This window comes from Austrofundulus limnaeus, unplaced genomic scaffold (assembly GCF_001266775.1).
Source record: "Austrofundulus limnaeus strain Quisiro unplaced genomic scaffold, Austrofundulus_limnaeus-1.0 Scaffold8, whole genome shotgun sequence".
NCBI lineage: Eukaryota > Metazoa > Chordata > Actinopteri > Cyprinodontiformes > Rivulidae > Austrofundulus > Austrofundulus limnaeus.
Window position 1 is genome coordinate 3937805 of NW_013952410.1, and position 25346 is coordinate 3963150.

A 25346-nucleotide genomic window follows, 5' to 3' on the forward strand; every position below is an offset into this window, starting at 1 on the left:
GTGAAGGACAAGGGTCTGGTTTTTACCAGGCTAGCTCAGTCGTAGCAATAAGACGAGAAATGTGACAGGAAWCGTCAAAGATAATTACAGCTGGACCTTGGAGGGCCAACATAATGCACAAGTGGCACTTGAGCGACAAGTCCTAAACTTAACCCCAAATCCAAAAACACCATCTGTACCTGTGGGGACCAGGCTTTGGTCCCCAAAAGGCAGTGTCTGACAAATGTCCCCACGAGGTAGAAAATACAAAACCACACGCAGCCTCACACCTGCTGAGGTTTGAGAAATGTCTGGAGCAGAACTAAAGTGCTCGTACAAGTTTTCCTGTTGTATCAGCTCCTCTGAAACGATTCGACCCGGGACAAAACACCCCAACGCCTCCACTGCAGGACAAACTAACATCTGTTGGCATGAAATTAAAACAAAACATCAGCTGTTTGAGTCTCTCAGGCCACAAAAACAAACGCCCATCAACACTAATCTACAGCTGTCTGGATCGTCACACTATAGGTGTGTGTTTCTTATCATGGGCCTGAGTGAACGTTCACACCCATCTGGTTTACWAACAAACTTCAAAAAAGCCAGATCTGACGCAGGATGTGAGCTGGACTACAATCAGTCCGGTTGTTCTGGACACTCCCTGCAGGATGAAACGCCTGGTGGATGACCACACCACCGTGTCCGTTTATCCTCCGYGCCAAGAAAGCCGAGCGTGTCTTTGGTTTCAAACCACCGAAACAAAGCAGACAGTTATGTTGGAACCGCCGCACAATCTTTTGTGAAACACGGGAGCGGCGAGCCGGCAGACRCTGCGCCTGGACTTCAGTGCAACAACTTAAACACATGTTAGGAGATTTTAAATATCCACCTTCAGTTTCAGACAGATTTTACAGCAACAAACCATTATGGTTCATGGCTCACTGTAATCTACTTACAACACATGCATGTTACACATGACAAACATCTGATTGATTCTTTGTTTCACATCTTCATATCAAGTCTTTGTTTTTACCAGAGTGTGTAGGATGAGGGAGACTAATGCAACAGAGATATGTACAACAGAAATGACAGAAACTGATTTAATCTTTCAGTTATTCTCGCTGCAGGACAAGCGGTCAGCTACCTTTTTGAGTTTTAACATCCAGCTGGCTGATAGGACCTCAGTTAAACGTAGCATCCAGGCAGCAGAAAAGTACCTTCAGTTTGCTGATTTAATATCCCGCTAACTGACAGATCAGTGGTAGAAGTTCCAGTGAAACGAACTTTTAAAAACTACATCCTGTCAGTCACATTAACAAACTGCAACTCTGCTTTCTTCACTCAGTGCAGATGTTTTTACTGTTATTCCTCTTCAGGCACTAATTTCCTTCTGCTGACTGGGCCGATAAGCGTAAAAGCAAAGTTACAAGTACAAATTATTGTTTACCTGTTTGCAGTGGTGGGCACAGTTCTGCTAATCCGCTAACAGAGGAACTAGCTTCTCATTTAGCAGATTATCTCACTTTGGAAACCGGTTATGAACGATTAGGTTCCGCTAATTTTAAGTAAGTGTAAAACTGAGATTTTTGTCACTTTTCCAGAATTAAATAAAAACTATTCCCTCTCACAAGCAGTGCTGGACATGTCAGGATGTTTGAGTAGCATCTTTAGATGCTAAATTTCAAACTAAGAGTGTTAAAAAATAAAATAGTAAACAATATTTAAAATAACAAATACAACTGACTACATATAAAATTTGGTAGAGAATGTAATTGCTATTTGTTGTTTGACCAACTTCAAACGGAATTTATAAAACTAGAAATTTGATCAAAGAAAAGCTTTTATTCTGAAAGGGTTCAAATGGATGTATCACCTTAGACAGGGTAACAACTGGTAATAACTTGKATTGGCGTTGGCGTCAGTCCCACCAGACAACTGGAAGGAGATGAATATGTATGAATGTTGTCTTAGCAGTTAGCRTTAGCTTCAACTAATTTAAAAAACTGTTTAACAGTTTCGTTAGGTCACATTCTTGATTAGCAGATTAGTGCTTAGTAATGCTCATTTTTGGTCAGCTGTGCCCACCACTGCCTGTTTGATTTAGGACCAATTTATTTATTTATTTTAATTATTATTATTTTTGTTAAAAAAAATACAGCTGCTGTGATTTTGAGATGTCCACAAYGATTTTGACCGAAAATTGTTAAAATTCAAACGACAAAACTATGAGATTCGTCAACTCTGCATCAAACGTCACTGTTAAAAGTTACAGATTTGACCTTCGTCAGGTCAGATATGGGCCTGTTTAACAGCAGGTTGAGTCCATTTTAGTTTAAAAGTACCAGAAGTTGCTGATTTCTACAATAAAACATGAAACGTTTCAGCTACACCATTTAAAAAGCTGAGGGATATAAATGCAGGGTAAAACCAGAATTTTTTACTCTTTGTTTTTACAGGGCAATTTTTGTGTTTGTTTTTCTTTGTCTATTAGGAAAAACCTGCCAAAATTCTTCTATAAGTGAAAATAAAATATTACAGTGACCTTCCACAAACGAGCAGCAATATTATTTTAGCTTTTCGTCAATAAGCTCAATCAGGACCAATAAACAAACAGAAATTAAGCTTCACGATATCAACAGCTGTACAATCACATTTTTACAACATTTTCCCACAGAAAAGTTCCTTCATTAGTTGGGAGTGGAGCATTTTACACTGTGCAAAATAAAACCATTGGAGCTGAATCATTTCTGTTCCACCAGGTCAGGTCCAGCAGAAGTGCACAGAGAAAACCAGCACTCATCCTCTTCATTTAAAAAAAGAAAAATAATCCACAATGCTGCTTTTAGTCACACACGTCACCTCTCCTGTCTTTGGATTAATAAAACTTTGTTTCTATAAAAAAAATAATAATTAAAAAAAGGAACATTCTACAGGACACCTTTTGACCCCAGGTTCCACCCTAGAATTAAAAGCTTAGATATAAAACTAAAAATTAAATAAAACATTATAGGCGATTTAGATGCAAATATGAAGTAAAAAAACATTATTCTCTGTTTGAGCCACTGCAGCTCTGATAAACCGCTGCAGCTTTGTGCSGAGAGTTAAACTGTGAAAAGCTGCTCCTTTTTTAAAATCAAGGCTTGTGGCTGATCTGGGATCAGAGGCCGGAGCTTGGTCTTAAAAAAATATAACATCCTCCTTATTCAGGTCTTCTGTAGGGATGGGGTACAGAGGGGGTTTGCTGTGAATGTTCGGCCCGTGGGGCTGGAACTGGAGCGGCTCGGTGGGCAGGGACAGGGTGGGATGTGGGGTCGGTATGGGGGGTTTCTGTGAGTGAGACGGGTGGGAGGAGCTGGTGAGCGGAGGGTCGGGTCCGGCGCTGTCTGGAGGACTCAGCTGATCTGTGGGAAAACAGAAAAGAAAAGTCATTAGGGAASAAAAGAAACGACAAACGGAGCATTAGAGAGTCTCTGCTGCTCAGAACAGCTGGATTATTTATCCAAACTGCAATCAGTCACACAAACTCTCACCAATKGTTTTTGTGTCGGAGGTGACTGTTAAAAGAAATGGGATTAAAACGGCAGTGTCAGCAGCCGAGCCGGCCATTAATCAAAGAGAAGCGTGTGAAACTGATAGGTGTTTACACAGGGCGAGGCCGGCGTGAAGCTCCGCAGAGGAATGTCAGAGGGCGGGGTCAGCTTTGCCCAGGTGAAGAATGCAACGCCGTGTTTGTGTCCGTGGGAACTTGGCCTGCTGCAGAAGTCGTTTTTTGCAAGTCCAAGCTGACCAAAAATCCAAGTCAAGTCTCAAGTCTCTTGACCACAAGTCCAAGTCTCGTTGCGTGTATCACTTAACTGGCAGTTTGATCAAAGGTATTCTAACTATACTAGATTATATTCTATAATACTATATATTTAATAAAATATTAAAACATAGTATTATGCTTTAATAATACTATCAAAACATAATACTGTTTTTAAAATACAGAAATAACAACAATCAAGCATTTAGTATTGTTAACTGTATTTTGCACTTGTAGTCTTACAAAAAGATACTGTAATTATATCTTTTCATTGACAAAGAACAAATTCAACAAGTCTGCTGCTGATTTTACAATAATATACCTGAAAAATATTTTAAATGCATAAAAACATGTTAGTGAAGATGGTGAACCAGAATCCTTAAAGTAAAAGGGCTGCACAAGTCATCACAAAAAATAAAATAAAATAAAATAAAATTTGGATTTGGACTCCACACACTTTGCATTTTGCCAGTCTCTTGTCATGGTGTTGAATAAAGTCTCTATAAGCAAAGCTTATAATAAATGTCAGCGGAGCTGCCTACTGCAATGCACCTGCATGCTGAAGCCGTTTATCACAAAGGGTACACGTCATAACATTGGACTGCGCTGGCCCCTCCCATTCTCAGGTGAGGGGGAGCGGAGTGTATGGAAGAATTATTCTGACTTTAATCAAGAGCGTTTTCAATTTGAGAGCAGGAGTAAATGTCTTTGCTCTTAAAACTTTATGTGTTTGTTCTCAAAGGATTGGAGCGTGGATGTGTATTGAGGGAGTGAGAATCGTGAGCCGGGCAGTGAAAAGACTCGACTCTTTAGGGTCCAAGTCAAGTCTAAGTCTCTAATAGTAGAGACTTAAGTGCAACTCAAGTCCAAGTCTGAGTAACGAGTACCCATCTCTGGGTCTGTTGTGATAAATTTTATCACACAATAAAACTAAAATGAGGTTGATCGTTTTCATTTGCCTGCTTGTTTTCTTCGCCTCTTTTCTACTCCTCAGTGTAGGGACGAGTGAACTCTGGCATATCGGTATTTTAACTTAAAAATGGTCTCAATATTACTGTTTATTGCAAAAAATAATTGAGACAATTAATCATCAAGCAAAATTGCGTTATTGTGAGGGCTAATATTAGAAAAACAAAGCAGGCAGGTGTTTCTGATTACATCTGGACAAACGTAAAAAAAAAAGATACCTATGTGGTGATGCAGGGACAGGCACTGAGGTGGGGGCTGCTGGTGGGGGCTGATGGAGCGCTTGGCCTTCAGGGTGTTGTCCTCTTTGGAGGAGAGTTTCAAAGGCAGCATCTGCTTCATGTCCACTGAGGCTGAGAGGAGACACACAAAAAGAGGCAGAGAGGGATTTAATTGGAATATTAGATCACACTGAAGCACCACAGCAGGACACTATCTGATAAATCAGCAGGTTTAAACTAATTTAGACAGATAATAAGAGTAATCTGCTCAGGCGAAGAGCTGGGAAATCTTTCASAGAATGCAAATAAATCAGCAGAAACAGGAACAAAGTCTTTGTTTTTAACATCACTTGTAGTTTTAAATCTCCTAATCTTGGCATCAGTTTCTCCTCAGAAAACAAATAAAAAAAACAGCAAAAGGAAAATAAGATTTCAGTCTGAGTGTGACCCRGAACAAGCACGGGCAAGCACGGAGGCATCTCCTCACATACTTTGTCGCATATTTGGTATCGTTTCAAAGAGCAACTCGAAACTTGTTGGCTCCTGAGATAAACATCTATTTCCCCCAGAGGCTGACAGTTTGACAGCTGCATTGTTAGCAAAACTTCTGCAACGGAATCAGAGTTTCTTTGTAATTCCTTCAGTTGCTCTCGTTTCACTTTCTAACAGTTTTTTATTGTGAATTTTGATTTGCGTGGCTTCCCTCTGAAGTCTGCTCTTACCCGTGCTGTCGGTGCGATGCGAGGCCTTGCCGCCCTTCCCGCCTTTCCCTTTGCCGCTGTTGATCGCTGCCAGTTTGGTGGGGATCTGCTGCTGCACCCCCACGGCTTTGTGCTGCTGGTTGGTGGTGCTGAAGAGATGCAGCGGCACTTCGGTCTTCAGCGGAAGAGCGGAGGCGCTCGCGTCGCGCCGCGGAGTCACCTCGGGGCGCTCGGGGTAGTCGGCCGGAGCGACGGACAGGCTGGTCCGAGCCAAGGGCTTATGGGACAGAGACGAGTCGGACACGCCGGTGGAGCCGGAGAGGAGATCTCCATTTAAACTCCCAGAYAGAGGAGCCACCTTAAGGAGAGAAAAGACTGAATATTGTTTGCTGATGTGATTTTGTATCTTGTAAGACGTCTAATGTTGTATTTTAGTTCAAAGAACAGCCTCCTAACTCTGTCCTCTAATTATTTGTTTCTGTGGTCTGACTCGGTTTGGAGTCAGAGTCGCAGAACATCCTGTTTGAATTTATTTTTTAATCATAACTAGCTTGCACAGACATCTTTCAACTTGAAAACAAACACAATCTGTTCAGAGGCAGAGTATTTATGAACCTAAAAAAGGAGCATTTTCCTGCTCAGCGTGCACTTTGATAAGGACCCACAGAACAAGAAACATCAAACCACCGTGTGCACATAAAGGTGCGTCCAACAAAAGACAGGTTAGTCGGACAAGCAGGGCAACAAACACAGCTCTCATGACATCAGGAGATAAAAGACAGAAACTGCATTGTTTGCAAGAACACTGGCATGAATCAAAGAATCGTCGAAAAATCGAGTCAGCCAGGAGGATTCATCAACAGAGAATCTGCTGTTTGTTTTAGTAATCCYAACATGTCGGGTTACAAAAAATACAAAAGACCTCCTACAATGTGAACAGAAATGCTGTTCAGTTTAAAAGAGACGTATCAAGCTTTTAATCCCTTTTCACATTGAAATCATTCAGCTGTGGGATTTATAGTTTTGGTCTGAATTCTTTGTTTTGCACATAAAGGTTTTTTGTTCTTAAAACAAATCGACTGCAACTGAAGAGGCGGTCCGCAGCGAAACGGATGCTCGACCTCATCATCGCACCAACAATAACATCGTGAAACAAAAATTAAAACTCAACGTCTGAGCGCAGTTGGYTAAAATGGTAAATGGTGTAGCGCTACAGACTCCAAAGCACTTCACATTAGGGGTGGGTGATGTATCGAATATACTCGATGTATCATGAGCGTTTCAATGTACGATTGCTAAAATGGCTTTATCGTAACCATCGAGTATAATTATCATGCAAACACGCTGCATCCTTGCAAGTTTTTCTTTTCCGACACACTTGAATGCATCACTAGCCCCCTCCCCTTTGGACACAGAGAGAGGAGCATGTGTGCGTAGGGAAAACATGGCCGCAGTGGGAGATTCAGGAGCATGTGAATGGGAATAAAACTGAAGAAAACTCAAATAAACTAGTTCCAAAGAGAAACAGCACTGGAGTAATAATCTGGCAGTGGTTTGGATTTCATAAAGAGGACGTCGATCAAAATGCGGTAAATTGTAAAACATGCCGTTCTGGGTCAGTCAATTTTGTTGTCACTGTTGATACTTTTGTTTTTGTATTTTTAAGCCATCACATTTTTTTTTTAATTTTACAATTATGTTAAAAGCACAAGTCTAAATTGTCCCTAGGTGAGAGTGAATGGTTGTTTGTCTCGTTTGTCTCTATGTGTGGCCCTGTGATGGACTTGTGACCTGTCCAGGGTGTACCCCGCCCCTCGCACTGTGACTGCTGGATATGGGCACCAGTGACCCACGCAACCCTGAAAAGGAAGAAGCGTGTACAGAAAATGGATGGATGGTTAATTTTTCCCTTTTGCTTGGTGTACTTTTTTGCTGCTATGTAAATGGCTTACAGTGGCAATAATTCCATTTGTAAAAATCTTATGTGCGCAAATGATTGTTAAAATAAAACGTTCTGATGCATCTCAGTAATCCAGGTAGAAAAAAATCAAAAAGAAAAAATAAGTAGGTCCTCTGGATGGGTTCTTCTTTAGTGAAATGTTTCATCTCTCCTCCAAGAGACTTCTTCAGTCTGATGAGTTTCAGGTGAACTCAGCCTTATAACATGACAAACTGGTTAGTCACGTGCCAAAGAGGGCCATTGCCTAACAATAGGCTTGATTAGCTGCATTTAGTCGCCCTCCTTTCCATGTGACTAACTTTTTTGTCCATGTGGAGGCAGTGCTTATAAGGCTGAGTTCACCTGAAACTCATCAGACTGAAGAAGTCTCTTGGAGGAGAGACGAAACGTTTCACTAAAGAAGAACCCATCCAGAGGACCTATTTTTTTTCTTTTTGTTAAAAGAAAACATTTATATTTGTTCAGATTCAGTATTCAAATTTTTTGGATAAATTTTAAATAATTTTTACATTGATTTTGGAGGTATTGTGATATACATCGTGTATTGTGATTTAGCCAAAAAATATCGGGATATAAGATTTCCCTCATATCGCCCAGCCCTACTTTACACTACAGTCATTCACACACCGATAGTGGTAAGCTACACTGTAGCCACAGCTGGCCTGGGGCAGACTGACAGAGGCAGGGCATCAGGCAAGGCGGGTGAAGGGTCTTGCCCAAGAACACAACTGAGATGAAAGGAACAGGGGACAGAACCGGCAACCCAACCACTCTGCCACAACYGCCTCAAAATCTCCAACCGTAAAACCAACAATCTAAGCTCTCTGGTCTTGAACACAGCACTAACACTCACTTTTTTCTCCTCTGTGTTGTGGACATCTTTTATGCACATCTTTGCTTTTAATATATGAGATAAGAACAGAGAGGCCACCTGAATTTTTTGGTACTATTTACAATTATTAAAAATAAGTCACTTCCAAAATACAGTGATAAAATAGTCCCAACCAACTGCAGGTTGTGTGTCAATAGAATAGATTTTTCTGTCACGAGGCCCACATTCATCATGACTGATGACGTTCTAACAGTGTTTCCTCCAGCTGTGACCACAAAGCACAACGTGATGCCTTCAGTCAGACTGAGGCTCCAGATCTCCTTCCTCTGCATCACTTCTCATCTTTCAGCACTCAGTCATCTTCACACAGGGGTTCAATTGTTCCTGGGACAACTTGATCAGTTTTAGTGACGTAAAAGAAAAAAATAATGGTATCCAGTCACCGAAGCGGCAGAAGCTACAAAGAGATCTGAGTGACAACACAAACAATTAGCACTCGCTGCCTTCCAGAGGGAAATAACAGGTTTGGGGTAGCTAATTACACAGCCAGGTCCCCGCATCCTAAAAACAGCCTGGATCTTTCTGTGTGTTTATCTTTACCAACACTGAACAATAAGTTGCTTTGGAGAAAATGGACACCACTTAGAGGCAACTACAGATTGGTTAGTTCTCCTTCCACTTTGCAGATCATCCCTGAGGCCTACACACTACTGCACACAGACTCTTCTGTTTGTTAAATACCCAGAATCCTTCACTCTGTGAGGGATGAGATGGACTCAAACCTGGAACCACATTCCAGGTTAATATCTCACCTGAACAGCATGAAGTGTAATAAATCTAACTTTTATGGGTCATCTGCAGCTCGGATCTGAGCTGAATTAAGATTAGCCAACAAGTCAAGATAAACACATCTAATACTAAATCAAGCTGAGCCTAAGTAATCACACGGTTTATAAATTAGAGGATTACTCTGAGCAAACACTGCTATCTGCTCTGTGTTATGTATGTTTGAGCAATTATTTATCTAATAAAAATAAGACGATATTAAACAAACTCACGAATCCTTACATTTTTTTCCCCAAAAAATMTCATCTTTAATCTGCACACATTATTCTCTAGAAAACACAATTACATTAAGATTAAGATTAGAAGCATTAGTGGGTTAAAAACATTAATTATTCAAATGATTAAATAAATACGAATTTTTCTTTGTTTTAGTTGAACAAAGCTGAAAACTAAAAGACTAACCAGGACAGAGGTGRGTCATCTGTGTGTGTGTGTTTGCGTGTATACACTTGTATGGTAAAAACACCTACCTCGTCAAGACCAGTTGTCCTTACGGGGACCAGAGACCWGTCCTGATGTGGAGGAACCTCATTTTTGGATGTTTAGGTTTAGGACCAAAGTGTGAATTGCATGTAGGTTAGGTTATGTATGTGCTGGGAGGTTTAGGTTTAAGGTAAGCGGTCAGAGTTAGGCTATAGAAACTAATACAAATAAATGGAAGTCAATGAACTGTCCAGAGGAGGATAGAAATAAAAACCTGTGTGTTTGTGTGGTCAGGCCTGCAGAAAATCAATACATTAGTGTGTCAGGGGAACACACCAGGAAAAGTCAATAAGCCAGCAGGCTCAGGTTACAGCAATTAACCTGTTGAAACAACTGATGTGGAACATCTTTAATTTCCTAGATTGTTTTTGCCCAAATTCTTATATTTAAAGAACACCGTCATATAAAAATGCACGGATGATGACATCAGCTAATAGGGTCATTCTATAACAAATCAACCAATGGTTTTAACCTGACCGTCTCAGATTTTGATGAAAATTGGTATATTTGTTTATTGTGATCTCAGCCCAGTATCGGACCACTGGTTCCAGAGATATGGCCCACCAAAATTTAGGATTTTCTGCAAAATTGGGGGCATCTGCCCATTTTAAACCCAAGTTATCTCAGAAACTACTGAGTCAACTTTCACAAACTTGGTATCATGGGAAAAGTAATTTGATAAGGATTCCGAAACTGCCTTTACTTTTTGGATTTGAGCATCTTTGGGTCTATTAAACATTTGATCTTTCCTACCAAATTGAGCTTGTGGATCACATGACCTTTCCTCAAATTAAATCAAACAATCCCCCAATTGTAATCTAAAACATTCAAAGTGGCAATTTTTTTTGTTTAGGAGCAATTTTGATTTGAAAAAAAATGAAATGTTTTATAAATGCACATAATTACATGTATATGTAGCGTATGTCTTTGAAACACTGCTTATAATGGCTGTAGATCGACCTGATTTGTAAAAAAAAAGAATAAAAACTCTCATTGTGGCTTAAAATCTCTCCACAGGGTATGTTAGGTTGTCATTTCCTGAAATTTACACTCTTATTTGCTATCTAACCATGTTAAAGTTTCTAATGTCTAGTTTTTTTGCAGTTACATTTGATCTGAGGTTGTGTGGCACAATATTTTTTATACTACCAACAATCAATGAGATTTTTGCTAATGAAAAGTGTGTTACAAATTAAATTCATTATTATTATTATTATTTTTACTATTATTATTATTATTAGCTGAACAAAGGCTTCATCAGTGTGTCTCAATGCAAAATGTCTTCTCATATTTACCAATTGTACCAATTTATGACCTCAGGGTAAAGTAAAAAATAAAGAAGTTTTCCTGACTTCTTAAAAACTGGCAACTTGGTGGGACAGAGTCTAATTTCTTCCTTTCAGGTTTATTAGTTTTTAAGTGACTTTTAGTGACATTCAAACATCTACCTGTCAATTTAATTTTGGCTATAATTTATGAGCTTAATCCACAAGACTATTATACAACTTGACACATGTCTCTATTCTGGGTCGCAATCAAGAAAAGAAAAAAAAAAATCCATGAAGCCGAACATGATCAGGAGAGATAAAAGATGAAAGAAAAGTTCCTCTGAAATCCAGACAAGTTCCAGCTTGCACAGATATTTAGAAACACACACCATCTTCTTTTTTTTCTCTTTTTACAAGGTCTAATTATAGGTCTCCAGGTTTGTTGATGAGTCTTAATTTTGGGCGGTGATGATTAAATGTCAACTGATATCAGGTTGGCTCAGAGCCTGGAACAGACTGTTAATGAAAAGACAGTCTGATGTTGTTTGATGCAAACCACTTCCAAATCCTCCTAAACCGCAGCCAAGAAAGTCCCTTTAGCACAGAGCTGCAACCCATGCATGTGGAAAAGMATTTGACTGGGTTTGAGACGAGCCGGCGACTCATAATTGTGATAAAATAGGTCAATTTTCCATTTAAGTCCCTGAATTCTGAGCTTTTGTGACCAAGTTCCCAGTGAACTGACTGACCAGTTTTGAATGACTTTTAGGATAACAAAAACAAACAGCAGATAAGTTGTCAACTAAGTATTAAAATGGTTATTTGTAAGTTTACTTCATTTTTGAGGTAACTGTCCCCTTCAGTTACTGAGTGTATTATGTAAGATGAAACACATGCTTATTGCAGAGGATGATATTATGGGAAACAAGCATGAATCAGCTGCACTGAAACAACTCAGTGGTCATCACAAACCCGAGACAATGACTCACGCCTTCTACTTATTTGTGGGATCATTATTTAGCGTAAACATATCATTACGTGTTTTATTCAGGTTCCTGGAGACAAAGTCATGTGAATCAGAACTGTTCCTGTTGATGTTCTGATCTTATCAGTCCTGATTTTATTAGCTTGAGACAAAGACAAAGTCTGCATGAAAGTAACAATTGTGCGATATTTCCTCAGGTTGTGACAGAGAGACGAGCCAAGCAACGACTGGGTGACACATCCTTCTGAAAACACACAAAGCTCCTATTGGGCAACTTTACTGTAACTCTTTGACAGACATGTTAACACCAGGCATGAAATTACAGCCAGCAGATCTTAAAACTTCTCTCCCATGAAATTCASAAACAATGGCCCGCATTGTGCCGCAAGGATAGAGACAGATGCAAGAAAGAGCACCTGGAACACGTGTCAAACTTAAGGCCACCGGGCCATATGTGGCCCATCATAGCAGTTTGTGTGGCACGCAAGAGCTACAAAGATGTATTAATGTCTTAAAATAAGCTGCTTTGAAGCCAGCATTGACCATAAACTACATCTCCCATAATGCATGTTGATTATTTTACCAGCAGAATGACCACTAGGTGCACAGGGATGAAAGGTAAAATTCACTGTGCAAAATTTCCATTTTGCTGCATCTTTGTCGGCTACTTTTTCTGCAGCACAGTTGTACTGGGAAGTGGGAATTCCCTGTTGGAAAGTGGGAGAGTTCAGAATTCAAGATGGCGGTTACTCACAAATCCATAGTGAGTAAAACACATTTTAACTTCACTGTGATCTCCATCAGACTCCAGTGTGAACAGTCCACGGCTCTGAAGTGTTAATGAAAGTAAATCTGGATGCTACACGTGTTAGCATGTGTAGATCCTTTCTGAAGCTGTTATGCAATCAGGACAACTAAATTATTGTCTGCTCTGCTTGTTTTGTCTGTTCACATTTGATTTTGTCACTTCCTGCCGACTCAGGTGTAGAACTGTACTTTTTGAATGGAGCAAACGACGTATTGATCACATCCTGCTAGTTTAAATACGCTCCAACATTGTTCCACTTTATCTTTCATCTATCAGCCAATACAGCATTGTGTTTAACTGAGGTTTGTCTTAATATGTTTCCACAGTTAACAGCTGACCTCAATTGTCTTCCTCTTAAACTTCTTCAGGTTTTCCAGGCGTTCCTTTTCTTTTTCCACAGCTCTGGTGGACTCTCTCAGTCTCTCCAAGTCCTGCTGATACGTCTCTCTCTGCATGTCCAGCTCTTCTCTCTCCTTTGCCAGCTGCTCCTGTACTCAAAAAAAAAAAAAAAAAATCATTTTACATGTTGTAAAGCAAAAGAGTGCAAAATATTTGCAGGAGTAGTTTAATGACTTGMGCACCTCGAGCCTCCTGCACTCCTCCTCTCTCTGCTGAAGCCTGGCCTCTGTAGCCTCCACTTGCTGGYGGTGCCGCTCACGCTCCTTCTCCCAGCGCTGCTGCKCCTGTCTGTGCTGGGACTGCAGCTTATGCAAGGTGGCCAGCTCCTCTCTCTGCAGAGCCAGAGTCCGCTGTTTCTCCTGCTCCAGAAGCACACTTCCTCTGTGGCGGCCCGGCAAYGACACCCGCTCTGTGAGCGAGGCCCGCTGCAGCTCGATCTGACTGTCCTGCTGGGATATGATGGCCTGACGAGCGAGAGACACAGTTATGGACATGTCAACAATATAAGATTCAAAATGTCCTTGTGCTCTGTACAATGACAAATAAAGGCTTTCTGATTCTGAAAAGTTAAGGATTATAAAGGAAAATAAAAGTGACTTCATTACCTGCAAACTATAAAGCCTCTGGGAGAGCATCAAAACTTTGTCAAAGAACTARAACACCAAAAAAAGATTATTAAACTAGGAATATAAGCACTATAATCAAAATAATACAACTGACCGAATTCCTGCAAAAGATCAAAAATAATGGTGATGAAATAAAATAAAATAAAAATTACCTCAGCTTCAGGAAACGAGTTGGACCAAATGCGGTTCCATCTAGGAGGAGAGAGGCAGGTCTCATCAACCTGAGCCACAGAAACAGACCATCAAACAAAATGTGATTATTATTCAGTGATGGCAGAATAAATGTCTAATCTTAAAAAAGGTACATTAAAACCTCCAGGTGACATCCAAATGTGTTGAAATTTCAGAAAGTCGTCTCAAACATGTTTTTTTCCTTGTTTTATGGTTTAAATTTCTACTTCTCAGTGTTTTTCATTTCAGCATTTTGCTCCTTTTTCAAGTTTTGGTTTCAGTTCTGTTCTGTCTCAGCAGCCAACATACAACACATCACAATAAAACAAAGTAACAAAAGCTTTTATTTTGTTGTGGCAAAAAGTGAATTTTAGTCTTGATCGATTCATTCACTCAAACCAGGATAAAAAAGACAGGAGAGCTGAGCAAAAGTATGTATTAAATTCAATATCTGAACAGCAAAAAGATAATGCACAAAATCTAAACGGCCCATTCCACAGCACAGCCTCTCAGATGTGCTGCACACTGTATTTTATATGTTTAGTCTATGATTATTGTGAAGGACAAGGATTCACTGGAATTAACCTGAATCTTCTGAGTACAACGTTTATCTAGCTTTTTATCTGTTTCCAAACAAATCTAGAAATCTGCGTAAACAGCATTCCTGTAAAATATGACCATGTGGAAACTTTACAGATGACTTCATCTGTTTCTGACTAGTTACAGGAAAAAAACAAAACAAAAACACAAACACTGACTCAGTCGCAGGTAGACAGTGTTTGTGTCTGCAGAGCTCCTACCGTCTGCTCCAGAGTCTGGCTGCCACAGAGGTTTTTGAGCTGAGGGTCCGAGCTGGCTCTTTGGCTTCGGTCTCGGCTTCTGGCCTCGCCAGGAAAGCTCTTCTTCACACTGCCATCTGGCAGACACACAAATATGTGCAAAGAAATACAAACAAAAAGGAACGAACAAACAGAATTACTTCACTGGAATAAAGCATTCATTAAAACCTCCACACATATAGCTACTGTGTGTTAAACTTTTATTTGGTTTGCTAGAAAATGTAACCAATAAATGCACTGGATTAAAAAAAATTTAAGAAAAAATACTTCCATGAAGTACTTAGTACGCTGGACTCACTCTTAATGAAGATGGTGGGGCTGCTGTCATAGCCCCCAAAGGTGTCTGCTCGTCTGGGAAGAACCCCAGAACCACCACCTTCTTCCATCCGAGGGGGTTCAGCTTCCTCCCTCACTCCAGACTGCAGAAGGTTCTGCAGGTTCTCAACTAAGATTAAAAAAAAGATTAAACAGCAAAGAAGAGCTGCAATAAATAAATAAAAATAAAATGGAATGAAATGAAGAGCCATATGCAGATGCACATGGTTGTGCAGCATCATCCTACCCTCTGTGATGGCTCCTTTGAGCAGGGTCTCCCCCTGCTGGAGGTCTGAGGTGTCTCCTCGAAGCAGCAGTCTGGAGCGAGAGGCCGTGTCCTCCAGACCTGACACGGACTCTGCCATGTCTGCAAACAGCTGCAGCTTCTCGGTAAGAGCCTGAGCAATCACCGCATCTTTCTGACTCAGCCGCTCTGCAACACAAAACAAGAGCCACGTATCAGAAAGTGATCATTTCAAATTTAGTAAAAAATAAAATAAAATAAAATACTTCTGCAGAACTAGGCAGAAAACTTACTTTAAGTCTTTTATTAGCAGTGGAGCAAAGCAATTCTACAACTGCCTTGATTCTCAAAAAATTAGTCAACTTTGAAGTATTCAGAGACAACAGCAGCCCCTGGTGGTGGACCATGTTTTCTCTTTATACTCAGTATTTCTGTGATTTGATGGTACCTCGGAATTCTTTGAGCCTGACAGCTCGAGCCTCTTCTTCCTCGCTGAACAGCCTCTCTTCAGAGTGAGGACAGCTAACGGAGCCAGTGAAGAGGTGAAAACACAAAAGAAGGCTGACTGAGTCATACAGTACATACCTTTTTGTTGGTTTTGTGTGAAAAGTGCAATTTATTTTGTAGATCCTCTCCACAATAAAACCAGTTGAAGGATGCTGGATGTGTTTGGGTAACAAAGAAGAGTTTCCTCTAAAAGCTTTAGAATAATAAGTTACCTCTCAACAGCCTGTCGTATGTGCGTCATCCAAGTGTTGCGCTCCTCTTTAGAGTTGGTGTGGATCTCATACATCTCTGGCTCGTTGGAAGAAGCACAGATAAGAAACATGGCTTTCTCCTCGTGAGCCACTTCCCTGACGATCAGCTTTTGGAGAGAGATAACTGATGGCTTGTTATCCTGAGTGAAATAAAACAAGGAGGTTTGTTCGACGCATGAAAAACTAAAGTCAGAATGTTTCATCAATATATCTAATAATGACAAGGAGAAAAACAACAATGCAGGTTTATAAGGATATAGAAACCAGGAAAAATCACTCACAACTGTAACGAACACGTATCTTTGATCCTTCTCTTGCATTAAGAGCAACACATCCGACAGCAAAACAGCAAGAATATCTGGAGGGATAATCAAAAGTAATCTCAGAAATACAGTCAGCTATTTTACAAAATACCTGATGCATTACACTGAAACAAAATGTGACTACGTATTATTATAAAAAATAATCTATCATGCTGTATACCAGTGGTTCCTCACCAGGGGGCACCAGAGAGCATAAGGAGAGTTTGTAAAAATATCACTTTGTTTTTATTTAAAAAAAAATCACCAAAACAAGTCATTTGAATAATTAAAACTTTGTATAACTCAGTTGTTTCCTTTTCCAAAAAAGTGTATTCCCTTTACTCTTATTATTTTGTAGTGATGTTAATGTGTTATTACTGCGGTAATGCAGCAGTTCTTTAATGGTGATAATTATTTTAAATCATTTTCTATTGGCTGTAGATCACCATCATTGTGTCTCAACCAATGAGAGGTTTTGTTGTTGAACTGTTGCCTGGCGAAGCCAGCTGCTCACACTGACCTTTCAGAAAATGAGCAGCATGGACAGAAACATGAAGTCACCCGACTTTGGGCATTTTAAATTTAAGTGTTCCTGACAGCGGGCTGTAAAGAACTCAGAAGTAAAGTTATCTGTAAGAACTGCAACACTAAATTGTCCTGGTTTGAAAATGCATTGAACCATTTTTATATAAAACAGTACCTGAAAAATGTCCTGCACATCTTTGAATCATTATTAAATTTTGAGCATATTAATGAGATTTATAATAATAAAAAAATTTAATCTATGCTCAGCACTATTATGATAAAGAGTAAATGGTGGAACGTATCTGGGAGTGGTGGGAAGTAGTGAGGGCTGGGGCGCTCAGCCAGGTTTGGAGGTGAGAAAGAGGGGCTTTGAGGTAAATAGGCTGCAGCTCCGTACCTTTGAGTCTGCCAGACGCAGCCTTCCAGCTGACCGTGCCCTCGTGAAGCAGCCGTCTCCTAACCTGCGTCAGGTCCTCCCTGCGAAACACTCGGCCATCTTTAAATTTCCCAGAAGCCTTTGGCTCCAGTTTGTTGCGTATGTCTCGAAGTCTGGAGTTCTTCTCGTGCAGGTTAACCAGTGCGTCCACCTGTACGATGGTGTCTTTAATCAGTCCCAGTGCCCGGGTCAGATCCTTATACTCCTCTGTTTCCACTAGAGACCAGAAAGAGAGTCAATCTGGTTCTGAATACTGGGWTCATTTTGTTGTATTAGGACGTTTCTGAAGAGCGTTACCTTCAGTGTTGTGCAGAATGCGCTCCACCAGGACCGGGTACTTTGTGATCCGCTGAGTCACCAACAGAATACACTCTGTCACTCCTAACCTTCGCACAATGGACAGGTTGTTGACTTTCTAAAATAAATAACAAAAAGAGATGATTTAACATCTATAGAAAATAAAAACAAACCTTTTAAAATGTGCTCACGTGTCTTACTTTTATGAGGTTTTGAAACCTTCTGTTGTTTTGCAGCTGATCTTTGTAGTAGCTGACAGCTTCAGTGTGGTGACCGCAGAAATCTCCATAACATTCCTTCATCTTCTCTCCTATTTCACCTGAGAACTAGAAAAGGACAGAAGCTTGTGGGATGGATGGAGCACAAGAAGTAATAAATGTGTGTTTGGTAGATTATATTGTTGTAAAAATGTTTCTCTGCAATAAATCTTACAGCGGGCACATGACAGGCAGCGCCTGGGGRTACCAGAAGATCACAACGTGTCAGTCGCAACAACAAAATAAGCTGTTGGCAGACTGCTCAACCAACCAACTCTGCTCTACTGCTCATCCCACAAATGCATGTTCCTTACAAATGTGGCCCCATTTCAAATGGAAATTAACAGACTTTCTAACAGTGTAAGGTTTACTGACAAGAAGCATTGTTACAACAAAGAAATAATATACAAACACACATTTCTTTATTTTTTGTGCTAAATTTATATCATTCACTTCATCAGTCACACTGCAAAAACAAAATCTTATCAAGCATGTTAATTTTTAGTCAAAACCTCTCATCACACTTAATGCAAGTGAGATAAACACATATGAAACTATGCATTTTGAAAACCTTGAAAAGTGAAATTGTCTTGAAAACATCTCGTTTTGAGTTTTTTCTTAAAAGAAACAAGCTGTTTTTGAGATTTTATAAGAACTGCTGTGAGGATTTTTTTTTAAAAAATCTTGTTTTAAGAAAATAATTAACTTGAATTAAGACAAATCTGCTTATTGTGGGTGTTTTATTTTATTTTATTTTTTATTTAAATTATGTCAAAGAGTTACCTGACTAAGCAATTGTAAAAGGCAGCATAGCAGTATTGGCTGTTGCACTGGATACTAAACATAAATGTCTTTAATTGCAAGAATAGCTTAATTTGTTTTTTGGGATGCACCGATATGAAAATTTCAGCCGATATCGAGATCCGATATAATTATTGCTGTTATGGCCGATAACTGATATTTACCAATATTACACAAACACACAAATTATATTATACAAATACGCACAAACACACTTGGGCCTTTTTTTGATACTGTAAATAAAAATGACCAGACCTCTGACATGGCTCTCTGCGTCAGTTATTCCTGGCTGCGCAGCATCAATATCACTAWCAYGATCAAACAGATGCTGCTCAACCAACCATCTCCCCTCCCAAAACAGAAACACAAAGATAAAAAGTGGGAAATCAATATCAGATGTTAATATCGGCCCAGTTTTACATATCAGACCGATACCGATATCAATACCGATATATATCRTGCATCCCTACTTGTTTTGTCTTCTATACAATTTTGGAAAGTTCTAGATATCCTGTCAAGTTAGTCTTCACTTGTTCCAGAGGCAAACTTTATTGCTTATTTCAAACTATATAATTATTTATTTTTTACTAATTTTTGGAGTGGCCTTTTTTTATCCAGTGCAGTGGTCTTAATGTTATGGCTCCTCCCTACCTGTGTGATCAGGATGTCTGCCACTCTGTTCATGGTGTAGTTCTTGTTGCTGTGGGGGACAAGGCTTTCTCGCCGCCTCTCTTTGAGGCGAGACAGGAACTGTGTGTGAAGGTCCAGGAGGTTCTCCAGTCGGGGGAACAGGCAGTCCAGTCGGCTCGAGTCCATCTGCAGRTTCTCCTTCAGCTCTCGGACGTACACGTGCAGCATTATCTTCAGTGTTCGCACATGGTGCATCTCCGTCTGCATCAGCTCTGCAGAACGTACAGGGAGCAGATTCCACGTTTTGTACTGGGTTCCATATCGTTGGGTTAATTCTGTATCACATCTCTCAGAAAAGAGAAATTCTGCTTACCGTAAATCACATCCTGCCTCTTCACTGTTTCCTTTGAGTGCTTCTTCAGATACTGTGGCTCAACCTCCGAACTCCACGAGTCTGCCTCCAAGTCCTGAGCGTCTGACTCGAGGTCAGCCCGCACCGCTCCATAGCTGGCATCTAGAGAGGAGCAGAAATGCTGGGGATTAAAGAAAATACAACAAACCACTTTATTCTCTCAGGTTATGAGTGCATCTTTAAACAAACGAGTGGCAGAGAGGTAAAAAAAAAAAACTAAAGTATCCACTTAGCCTGCCTCTCTCCCACACACTCCAGTTTAATAAGACAAGCCTGAAATCCTGGCTCAGCAAACCGCTCCTACACACACTCTCCTCTCCGGTTTTCTGAAAACTCCCTCGAGCCGACAGAGGCTTAAAGACTCATAAGTCTGAGGAAGGCTCGTAAAAGCTGCATTAGCAACATAAGAGTATTTGGACTGAACCTTACCTTCTACGATGATGGACTCGGCGATGGAAGGAGCGAGGGAAATGGAGTCGTCGTTGCAGCGCTTGAAACGGCCAGCGTCTGTTTCATCCATCTCCCCTGAGAGGGATCTGAGGGGAGAGAGCAGGTCCAGGGTGGCACACAAACCCACAAACAGGAACAAAGGCGTGCATTTATCAGAGCAGCCTTGTTGTTGCTTTGTTTATAACCTTTATTTAAAATAAACTCTACAAAGCTGCTGTTTATTCTGAGGTACTTACACTGAGCTGCTGTTGTGACGAAGACCGTGACCGACGCTGCAGGCAGGGGCTAATGTGGAGCTGGTGGTCTGGGGGCCAGTTGACGGAGTGCTAGGGCCACACAAACTAAGGGTCATGCCTGGGGCGCCGTGGCAGTGGCCATCCAGGGCCTGAGATGCAGCCGTGCCTGCCTGATCCCGCTCTCTGTCCCGGTCTTTCAGCGCTGGGAAAGAAAGACGAGACACGGGTGAACGGAGGAGGCGACGGGGAGTGGAGGAGGAATGAAAGGACAAACGAGGAGGGGACACAGAGAAAGGAGAAGATGACCAGAGATTTGGAGAAGCCGACGACTTGTCCGAGTCCTTTCCGAGTCGACTGTAGTATTTTTTCAGCCGAGACCGAGGCAGGGAGCGGAAAAATTGGGTGGTGACCACGTCGCGGTGCATCAAGACCCGTACGCCGACATGTCCGGAAAAACGCCACGATGAGGCGGGAAAAGACCGCGAAGATGGTTTAACAGTCCTGGAGCAACCTTTGGAGGCGTCTATGGTTTTACCAGCGTTTTTAGCGACCGCTAGGTCCATCGCAAATATGCCAAACACTAACAAGAAGCCGTCTGACAACCCAAACCAAAAGAAAAGTCACTAATCTCAATGGAGATTACAGCGCAGGTAACAGCAGAACCGGAACCTTTACGTCCTGGGTCTTAAAGTAACTTCTGGAAAACGTGTCTCGCCTTTTATATTTCCAGCGAATTCTGATTCTTCGCAGATCATCATCTCCTCTCTCTGTTCGCCATCCTTCCTGACCCCCTGCTCAAGCCACTGATTGGCTGGAGACGGGAAATGTGGAGAAATCAGGTGTGGCTGACAGGACTCCAGCTGTTCTGAGGGGAATAACAACTGCTACAGGAGATTAACTGAAGCTGCTGCTGCGGACACTCAGGTCTCCTGTGGGCTCAGTCGCAGGCAGCAGCACCTGCTACATTACACAATAAGACCAATGTTCTAATTTCATCAAAATGAATAATAAAACACAGTAAAGTACATGCAATAATTGTAATGATTCTTTATTTAGTGTTAGATACTATATATAATTGGCCCAGTTAATTAGTATTTTACCAAGAAGCCAGACTCTATTACCTGATCAAAAGACCATTATTTGTGCTTTGGCTTTACAACTGTTAAGTCTGTATTACTTTTATTACAAGTCTTTTATTACTTTGATGCAAAAAAGTAGGCATTATTGAAAAAAACTAATAAAAGGGAAATTATGTAGAATTTAATGAAGTCTATTGGCTTGGAAAGACATGAATATATCTCAAGATAAATTCTAACCAAAAAATAAAAAGACACACACAAGTGCTTGACTTGACTCTTAGCAGCAGCTAATCATCACCTTTTTTTACTGACTGCTGGAGACCAATCTCCCCACTCAGTGTGCGCGCGCACACACACACACACACACACACACACACACACACACACACACACACACACACACACACACACAAAAATCTAACTTATCTACGCACAGCAAAATAAGCTAAAGCTACCTCCTTGTCAGTCAATGGATCTCCTACAGTTAAAGTGATACTGTGCTCAGCTACACAAATATTATTCTGCTCACCGGCGTTAGGAGATGTGCCAGCCTTGGGAAGACAATCTTTCTGCATGAAGAAAAATAAAGATGATGATGATGATTCAAGGCCGCTCTCATGTTTTTTTCAAAGCCAGCTGGGGACATCGACTTGATAAGGACTTTTAAATTAGCGCACGGTTATTGTACTTTCTGCAGAAGACAAGACAAGATGGCCAAGGTCTACCTCGGGCAGATTTTTACAATAAAAGCTGAAATCTAATCTTTAGTTGTGTTCTAGCTGAGCTGCAAATAAAAAACACAAAGCTGCTCTCCAGGATTTACACTTTCTTGTTTCTTGTTTATTCTCTGAAGATCATCCACATAAAAGACAGTAATAATAATTATATTATATATGGGGCAAAAAATATTCACACCAATGTTAATAAGTTTCCTTTTCTGCTTCAAAATCCTGAGCAGTCTGACTATAAAATAAAATAAAAATTAACCCTGTAAATCAGGGCATGACGACAGTATTGTGACTTAACTTTTAGCCTTGGTCCTCTTATCTACGCTTGAGTGTAATGTTTACCTTATTCTTGCTGCTGGTGCACTCACCCAGCAGAGACTTGCAGCTCTTGTGAACGTTCACAGCACAATCTGAAAAACAGGACAGGAACTTGGAGTCAGTGTCCCAACAGAAATACCGGGCCGTATGGAAGACAGTAAACAAAAAGCACGTCAGGAAACAGACTCGGCCTTCAGCATGAATATACCAACTGAGACAATATAAACTAAGTATTTAGGTTAAACTACTGAATGTTTAACGTACTGTAAATGTTTAAACAAGACAAAGAAAGAACAGTTTAGAGGATATTTTAATCAGAATGTCATGATTTTTGATCACCTGAATTTCCCATGTGAGACAATAAAGGCTGTTTCTATTCAATTCCTTTTATTGTTTGCTGAAAAAAAATCACTTCTTGTTAAATGCAGCAGCACTTGCAGCCCAGAAACCACATTCTGTTTGTTTACACGATACACTATTCCACTGTAAGGCAGGTCAGAAACGCCTCTTTTTTCTTAGAAATAAGTCTCCTCTGATGTCCACTACACTGCCTGTATGGAAAACAAACCACAAACCGTCCGGTTTAGTTGTAGATTGTATCTATGCTTATTAGCAGAAAAACAAAACAGCATTGTCGTGGAACAAAATACTGAGAACAGATGGCTGTTATCATTTTCAAATCAGTTTCTATAAAAAGACAAAAATTCTGATGAAACCATGAAACCAACCAGTTTTATTCATATGTCCCGGATAGGTAAAGGAGCAGAAAGGAAGGTAAGCAAGTGAAGCTTTTTCAGAGGGATAAGGCTTCAAACAAATGAAGTTATCAACACGCAAAGCATCATTTAAATCCAGCACATGTCAACAACAGTTCACACAAAGCTGCTCTACTGTAACACCTCTCATTACTTAGTAACAAGGGAAAAGCAAACCTTGGCCAACCTTAAGTAGGCAGTTTAAAAAAACAGAAAAAGCCTAACTCTTTTGTTTAAAAGTGTGTTAACACTTAAGTAAAGTGCCGAACTCACTTTGCTTTTATACACACTTTAATGTGATAAAGCTGGCAAGTTAAAAGCTACGGTTTAAATATCACTAAGTGATCTTTTTATTTTTCTTCTACACCAATAAGTGATCACAACCAAAGCCATTTCAAATTTGTCACAACACTTTTATAAAACAGTATTGAAAAAAAAAATTCATTACTTTAACCTTCTAAGACATGAAACTCTTGCATAGCATGCATTTTTGTCCATATATGTGGCGCCAAGTCCTAGGAGGTTAAAATAGGCCCCATGATTAGGGCTGCCACAAACAATTATTTTAATAATCGATTAATCACTGATTATTTATTCGATTAGTCGTCGATTAATCGATTAATTGTGGCAGCCTTACCCATGATGTTAGACAAACATAATATTAAAGTTTAATATTGTGGTGATAGCATCATTACAGTGGTCACAGGACTTGCCTTGTGCCGAATGTGAGCATTTAGGAGATCAGGGGTTTGTTTGATCAGCCAGATTAATAGTTTTTACGCAGTTTGTACCTGCAAGTGTTTTGGAATAATTTATAATATGGTAATTTTTTAAAATTTATATTGCACTCTTCTCCAAATCGCTATCTACTACAGTCATAAACACATTCACACAGTGATGGTGGTAAGCTACATCGTAACCACAGCTACCCTGGGGTATACTGACAGAGGGGAGGCTGCTCACCAGGCCCTCTGACCACCACCAGCAGGCAAGGCAGGTGAAGTGTCACAACGTCTGAGAGAGATGGAACGAGGGGATCGAACTCACTGGTTACAGGACGACTCCCCTATCCACTCTGCCACAGCCGCCSCAGATCAAACAATAAGTTTATGAGCTCTCATTTCTAATCTACAACATTATTACCTTTGCTGGACCTGAGAGGGCAATTAAAGGTGGCAAGATAGAGACAGAATGGCCTGTGAGCAACAATGTAAACAGACAACCAGCTCTGAACTTCTGTGTGCTGGGACAACTGAGAAAATGACAAATATGTATATTTTTAATCAATAAAAGCAAAAGCACAAAAACCTTTTTATATTTTGAGTAGAAAAGACCACAAGTAATAAACTAATATGTGTCTTTAATATCAAAAGTGCTAGTAATTTATTTTAATTTAGTCTGTTCATTTTTAAAAAAAAATTTTTACAATCTCTGTCTCTTCCAAACTGATCTTTGACCTCTCTTTTTATTACTCTCACAATCTCTGGTAAATAGTAGTTACAAAACAGAAAACTGTAATGGACTTCTTCTCCAGCAGTGATTTGTCCCACTTAGAAACAAGTCAAGCTAAACTGAGCTGACGAATACAAAGAGAAGAGATAATTCTGCCAAATAAAAAATTCACACAAAACATTTTTTTAGAGTCAGACTGCAAATCAGATAGCCTAAGATGTTGAATGCTTATTTTAAACTTAAAATATAAAAATTGACGCAGTAAATAAAAGCCAAAACAAAAAACTGATAATTTCCAATCATATTACACATCCAACTAATAGTGAAAAACAAAAATCTTTCTCACAGCCTTGACATATCATGTGTGTAAAACATGCCATCAATATGAAGCCTATCAGAAAAGAAAATCAATTTTCTTATCTAATATACACTCACTGGCCACTTTATTAGGTACACCTGTCCAAC

General features: G+C 40.1%; 1 protein-coding gene across 2 annotated transcripts in view; it reads right to left on the bottom strand.

The window, feature by feature from the left end:
* Positions 1-841: 841 nt before the first annotated feature.
* The window catches only part of arhgef18b (rho/rac guanine nucleotide exchange factor (GEF) 18b), a 52841-nt gene continuing 28336 nt past the window's right edge, over positions 842-25346 (bottom strand). For both annotated transcript variants that reach the window (XM_014000601.1, XM_014000595.1), the window contains 22 exons: positions 22699-22766; positions 22158-22197; positions 20550-20751; positions 20293-20399; positions 19825-19965; positions 19473-19723; positions 17964-18089; positions 17764-17881; positions 17428-17682; positions 16485-16561; positions 16165-16343; positions 15894-15967; positions 15449-15634; positions 15185-15331; positions 14848-14963; positions 14029-14097; positions 13856-13903; positions 13433-13714; positions 13190-13339; positions 5691-6027; positions 4969-5100; positions 842-3380 (listed from right to left, as the gene is read on the bottom strand). In XM_014000601.1, coding sequence (XP_013856055.1) covers positions 3157-3380; positions 4969-5100; positions 5691-6027; positions 13190-13339; positions 13433-13714; positions 13856-13903; positions 14029-14097; positions 14848-14963; positions 15185-15331; positions 15449-15634; positions 15894-15967; positions 16165-16343; positions 16485-16561; positions 17428-17682; positions 17764-17881; positions 17964-18089; positions 19473-19723; positions 19825-19965; positions 20293-20399; positions 20550-20751; positions 22158-22197; positions 22699-22766 — 3329 coding nt within the window. In that variant the 3' untranslated portion in view covers positions 842-3156. The remainder of the gene's footprint in view (positions 3381-4968; positions 5101-5690; positions 6028-13189; positions 13340-13432; positions 13715-13855; positions 13904-14028; positions 14098-14847; positions 14964-15184; positions 15332-15448; positions 15635-15893; positions 15968-16164; positions 16344-16484; positions 16562-17427; positions 17683-17763; positions 17882-17963; positions 18090-19472; positions 19724-19824; positions 19966-20292; positions 20400-20549; positions 20752-22157; positions 22198-22698; positions 22767-25346) is intronic.